We start from the raw sequence: 6,000 nt of genomic DNA on the forward strand, positions 1-6,000 counted from the left end.
AATTAAGTACCATCATTTTTGGTCTAATTTATTTCACATCAAGTTTGGTAGTGAGATTGAACCTCGTATTTTGCTGAAAGTGATGCGGGTGCTAACCTCTCCAAGGGAAATTTGTCAGAACACTTGCGGCTTTAAGCACCGATGCCACTACCAAATTCAAAGTAAAGTATGAAGTATAAACAATTTACAATGGAAACATAACATGTATAGGCAAATAGACCAGAGAAAAATCTCCGGCCATACCTGCATGTGTGGGCACTTGAACCCCAGAACTTTCGCTTGTCGGACGAACGCTCTAACCACTGAGCTACACAGATGGCCCCTGATAGATCAGGGCTCAAGTCTGGTACTTATGGATAATGATCAATCAGGGTAAACAGTACTAACTACACACAACACTGCAACGTTCGAGATCATATCAATTAATGATGCTTACTCGCCTGCCTAATATTATAACATTACAAACTAGCGCACGAGATCATTTTAACGATGCTTAGGCCCTAATCGTAATTCAGAATATATCAATAAACAGGGAACATGAAATTACATTAGAAACATACAGTAGCGTATAGCCAGCGGGGTGGGGGGGGGGGGGAGGGGATCAGATATTGCCCAGTCCTAATAGTTGAGTATCGTATTAATAAAAGTACCGCCCATCCTTGAGTGTCATAATGGCCAGCGATATAGATATAAAACTAGATAACTAAAGGACCAATCACAGGACGAGCTAGCTGGTGGAATGGCGACCATATGCTAATTAGGAGATTGTTGTTTATGTCCGTGACGTCATTTTTGCCAAAATTTTTGTGCCGAAAAATGACGAACAATTTCAGGGTTTTTTTCATTACTGTTATATTGTGAAAAACCATATAGCTGTGGTAGTGAGATTGAACCTCGTATTTTGCTGAAAGTGATGCGGGTGCTAACCTCTCCAAGGGAAATTTGTCAGAACACTTGCGGCTTTAAGCACCGATGCCACTACCAAATTCAAAGTAAAGTATGAAGTATAAACAATTTACAATGGAAACATAACATGTATAGGCAAATAGACCAGAGAAAAATCTCCGGCCATACCTGCATGTGTGGGCACTTGAACCCCAGAACTTTCGCTTGTCGGACGAACGCTCTAACCACTGAGCTACACAGATGGCCCCTGATAGATCAGGGCTCAAGTCTGGTACTTATGGATAATGATCAATCAGGGTAAACAGTACTAACTACACACAACACTGCAACGTTCGAGATCATATCAATTAATGATGCTTACTCGCCTGCCTAATATTATAACATTACAAACTAGCGCACGAGATCATTTTAACGATGCTTAGGCCCTAATCGTAATTCAGAATATATCAATAAACAGGGAACATGAAATTACATTAGAAACATACAGTAGCGTATAGCCAGCGGGGTGTGGGGGAGGGGATCAGATATTGCCCAGTCCTAATAGTTGAGTATCGTATTAATAAAAGTACCGCCCATCCTTGAGTGTCATAATGGCCAGCGATATAGATATAAAACTAGATAACTAAAGGACCAATCACAGGACGAGCTAGCTGGTGGAATGGCGACCATATGCTAATTAGGAGATTGTTGTTTATGTCCGTGACGTCATTTTTTGCCAAAATTTTTTGTGCCGAAAAATGACGAACAATTTCAGGGTTTTTTTCATTACTGTTATATTGTGAAAAACCATATAGCTGTGGTAGTGAGATTGAACCTCGTATTTTGCTGAAAGTGATGCGGGTGCTAACCTCTCCCAAGGAAATTTGTCAGAACACTTGCGGCTTTAAGCACCGATGCCACTACCAAATTCAAAGTAAAGTATGAAGTATAAACAATTTACAATGGAAACATAACATGTATAGGCAAATAGACCAGAGAAAAATCTCCGGCCATACCTGCATGTGTGGGCACTTGAACCCCAGAACTTTCGCTTGTCGGACGAACGCTCTAACCACTGAGCTACACAGATGGCCCCTGATAGATCAGGGCTCAAGTCTGGTACTTATGGATAATGATCAATCAGGGTAAACAGTACTAACTACACACAACACTGCAACGTTCGAGATCATATCAATTAATGATGCTTACTCGCCTGCCTATAATATTATAACATTACAAACTAGCGCACGAGATCATTTTAACGATGCTTAGGCCCTAATCGTAATTCAGAATATATCAATAAACAGGGAACATGAAATTACATTAGAAACATACAGTAGCGTATAGCCAGCGGGGTGGGGGGAGGGATCAGATATTGCCCAGTCCTAATAGTTGAGTATCGTATTAATAAAAGTACCGCCCATCCTTGAGTGTCATAATGGCCAGCGATATAGATATAAAACTAGATAACTAAAGGACCAATCACAGGACGAGCTAGCTGGTGGAATGGCGACCATATGCTAATTAGGAGATTGTTGTTTATGTCCGTGACGTCATTTTTGCCAATTTTTGTGCCGAAAATGACGAACAATTTCAGGTTTTTTTTCATTACTGTTATATTGTGAAAAACCATATAGCTGTGGAGTTAGTCCAATATGTTAGGAAAATATTCAAACCGAGGACCCCATGCATGATGCAGTCATGTCTACAGTATAATTCATCTCGACCTTTGCAGGACTTAACCCCATTAACAGCTATTAAACCAAGATAACACTCATTGAAACAGCTCAACTGATTAAATCGGATCTTCTCTGGCTGTGCACATGTGACTGTTTTCATGTGCGATATCGCAATAAAGTTTGCGTATTATAGCTTCAGTTGGGTAACCGATTATAAAGGAAACGAAAGGAAACAATGGTATGTGTACTTTTGTTCACGAAATGAGACAAAGACCTGCTTTTTGTTAACCAGCATCCTTCAAAATGAGCAACATAATGATTGTTGACATAACACGGTTTGGAAATAATTTCTTCATATTTTTGGTGTTATCTGTCGTTTACATATCCTTCCTAAAACACAAAAGTGCGACCCTCTCCAAACATCTAAATTAGCTAAAAATTTAGGACATGTTACAAAACTTTATTTTCTAGAACCTATTTAGAATAATTTAAATGTAGCTTTTACCGTTTTTTGTGGCATCCTTCAGAAGTGAGCGGTCCGATACCAATATTTTCGGTCAAATCTCCATTCAATTAACACGGGGAGTTGGCTAGCTATGCCTTGCCCTCACTCATATTTTACAAAAGTGCGACCATTTCTGAACATCTAACCTAGCTGTAATTTTAGGTCATGTTAGAGAAATATATTTGCTAGAAGTTTTGGAGAATAAATAAAATATTGGCTGGTTATTTTTCACACAGTGATGTTAACTAGGCAAGTGTCCATTCTCCCAACATACATCATTTGTACAGGTCACGCGTCAATGGTGAGAGCACTGTGTATTGTGTATAGGAAAACGGACAGGAACTGCAGTATGGTTGATACTGGCTAAATAAGCTGTATTTTCACTCGTAAGGGTGACCGTCACCCTTTCAATGCCGTCATTTTATTTTTCACAGACGAACTGAGAAGATTTGACCTTTTGAGGTCATTTAGTAGAAATGTTTACCAGTCGTTTTGATTTTCGTAACAACAGTTCGCAGATGTGATGCCATCGGTGTGTTCACGATGTAAGGCAGGCAGTAAAGGCACCCAACTTTGTGTATCATCGAGATTTTAGGCAGATCAAAACGACATGAAGATCTGCGGAGAAAACTGGAACTCACTTGTCAAGACTGAATTTTCCTCAAAAGCTTTTACTTGTTCACAGAACAGTTTAACTACAAAAGCCATTTTCAATTATAAAGTTAAGAAATTGTCAGATCAGTAAGAAAAAGTTTGGATATTTTCGTCAATGGTGCATCTGGACAATAATACCAGCGATTTTCTTCACATTTTACAGAGGAGAGGAAGAGAAGACAGCACAGCAACTTTTAATTTTAGGCACTTGTGTTAATAGGTTTTTTCTTAGGCCATTCTTACTGAGCAACCAAAATTTAAACTTTCCAAATTATCTAATTATGATCGTAGACTTTTGAAATCTTCTCCCAAGTCAAGTAAACATTCATGGAATTAACAATGGACACTAACATTCTTGTTTAAATAAAGAAAGAGAGATGTTTATAGAGGATCATATATAGTTTAGTATGGAATTAATAAAAGTACCGCCCATCCTTGGGCCTCATAATGACGATATGACAGACAACATACAACTGAATTGCCTCCTTTATTAATGCATAATTAAGCCAATAGACAGAGTGCCCCTGACAAAAATTAATGAAAGAGAAAGTCTATATGGCAAAAGAAAAGAAAAGGGGCAAGGAACCCCTTTTTCACCAAAATTCACCCCGATCATGGGCCAAATTATTGTAAAAAACAAATTGTATTGTACAAAATGCACATTGTCACAAGAAAGCCATTTTCATCCAAATCATGGGCAAAAAAGTGTAAAATACAAAAATTTTCCGCGCTATGCGCGCACATCCTCCTAATAAAGCCTTTTGTTGAAGCTCGAAGACATGTAAAGTCTCTTTAAAAAACAAAACTGGTATATGTATGTATGACGCAAATGCAATTTTTCTTCGTGTTTGCCCCTAAAACTTTATTCCCCCTCCCACACCAAGAAAGCTGGCTACGCCCCTGGAAACAAACATAACATGCATAGGCATATAAACCATGACCAGAGATTTAAAAAAAAAATCAGGTCATACCTGCCTGTATGGGGACTTGAACCCCAGACTTTAAAATTTGCTTGTCGGGCGAACCCTTTAACCACTGAGCTACACATATATAAAATGTGAAGTCTGGATACAAAAATATATTGACTCTCAACAAGCCGGATGAATCTCTGGTGCAGTAGCTGTCGCACTACGGGATTTACACAGAATTATCGGTGGCTTTTAAATGCATTTTTATGACTCGCATATCAAAAAGGAATCTAAAAGGGATTCCGTGGGACACCTTACCCAACCAAAACTAATAAACCCTTTTGGGCTCCTTCAAAGGTCAATAAACCAATGACTAAATATGTAATGAAATCGGACCATCCAATCCATTCTCCATAAAAAATTAGACGTCATAATATTTGTAGTAAATACCTGAAAAGAGTGACATATTGTTTAATACTTACCGCTGCAGATGCCATGATTAGGCTACAAACGTTTCTAAACGGTATGCTCTGATGTTAAAGCTTTCAAATTGTAAAGAAATCGGCAATTGTTTAGTTATCGTAACATATGATCTATCGTCTCGAGTTTAGGCGAACAAATTGCACAGACCTACGTGGCAGCATAAATTCCCCAAATCATGCAATATATTTTTGTGAGTATTGAGAGAATATAGAAACCTCATCTATTTTAAAATCATGTCAACTAGGGTTCGTTGGTGGCAGTATTTACATTCTCTTTCTGATGCAGGCGGTATAGGACACGCGACATGTGACGTTCGAGGCTGGCGTAAATACAAGGCTGACAGCCCCATTCAAAACAGACGGTTAGCAGTTATAAATTGAAAAAGAACATAGAGTGGAGTACATTGTCGTACCCCAATGGTTTTAGAGTACGATAATTTTGCGTTGACACCACATAACAAATTTAGAATTGTTTGTGAAGATTTCACGATTATGTGTTAATCCAATGGCGACGTCACAAAATGGCGATATCGCATCCGCCACCACCTGTTCTGATGCCCGATGGAATTGGACGCTATATCGCCATTCTTGACGTCGCCATTGGTTGAACACGTAATCATGAAATCTTCACAAACATTTCTAAATTTGTTGTGTTGCTAAAACTAAATTTTGATGGTCTATAACCGTTTCGCGCGTGAAAATGTTTCGAAGGAGATTCATGTCTTGGGATTGTTTTATTAAAAACATAGACTCGTGTAAGGATTTCTCACGGAAGAAACATAGTGCACTTACGTCCACGGCGAATTCACCGTGACCTTTCCAGCCATAAACCCGCTTATTGAAGATTAAACCGATGCAGTACTAAACCATTATATAGTAATCTATTG

The 6,000-nt window shown here is 38.7% G+C and overlaps 1 protein-coding gene across 1 annotated transcript in view; it reads right to left on the minus strand.

Annotated features, from left to right (window-relative positions):
- LOC140160334 (uncharacterized) overlaps positions 1–5,242 on the minus strand; it is a 44,536-nt gene extending 39,294 nt beyond the window's left edge. Inside the window, exon 1 of the mRNA XM_072183586.1 lies at positions 5,114–5,242. Coding sequence (XP_072039687.1) covers positions 5,114–5,128 — 15 coding nt within the window. The 5' untranslated portion in view covers positions 5,129–5,242. The remainder of the gene's footprint in view (positions 1–5,113) is intronic.
- Positions 5,243–6,000: the final 758 nt, after the last annotated feature.

This window comes from Amphiura filiformis, chromosome 9, assembly GCF_039555335.1.
Source record: "Amphiura filiformis chromosome 9, Afil_fr2py, whole genome shotgun sequence".
Lineage (NCBI taxonomy): Eukaryota > Metazoa > Echinodermata > Ophiuroidea > Amphilepidida > Amphiuridae > Amphiura > Amphiura filiformis.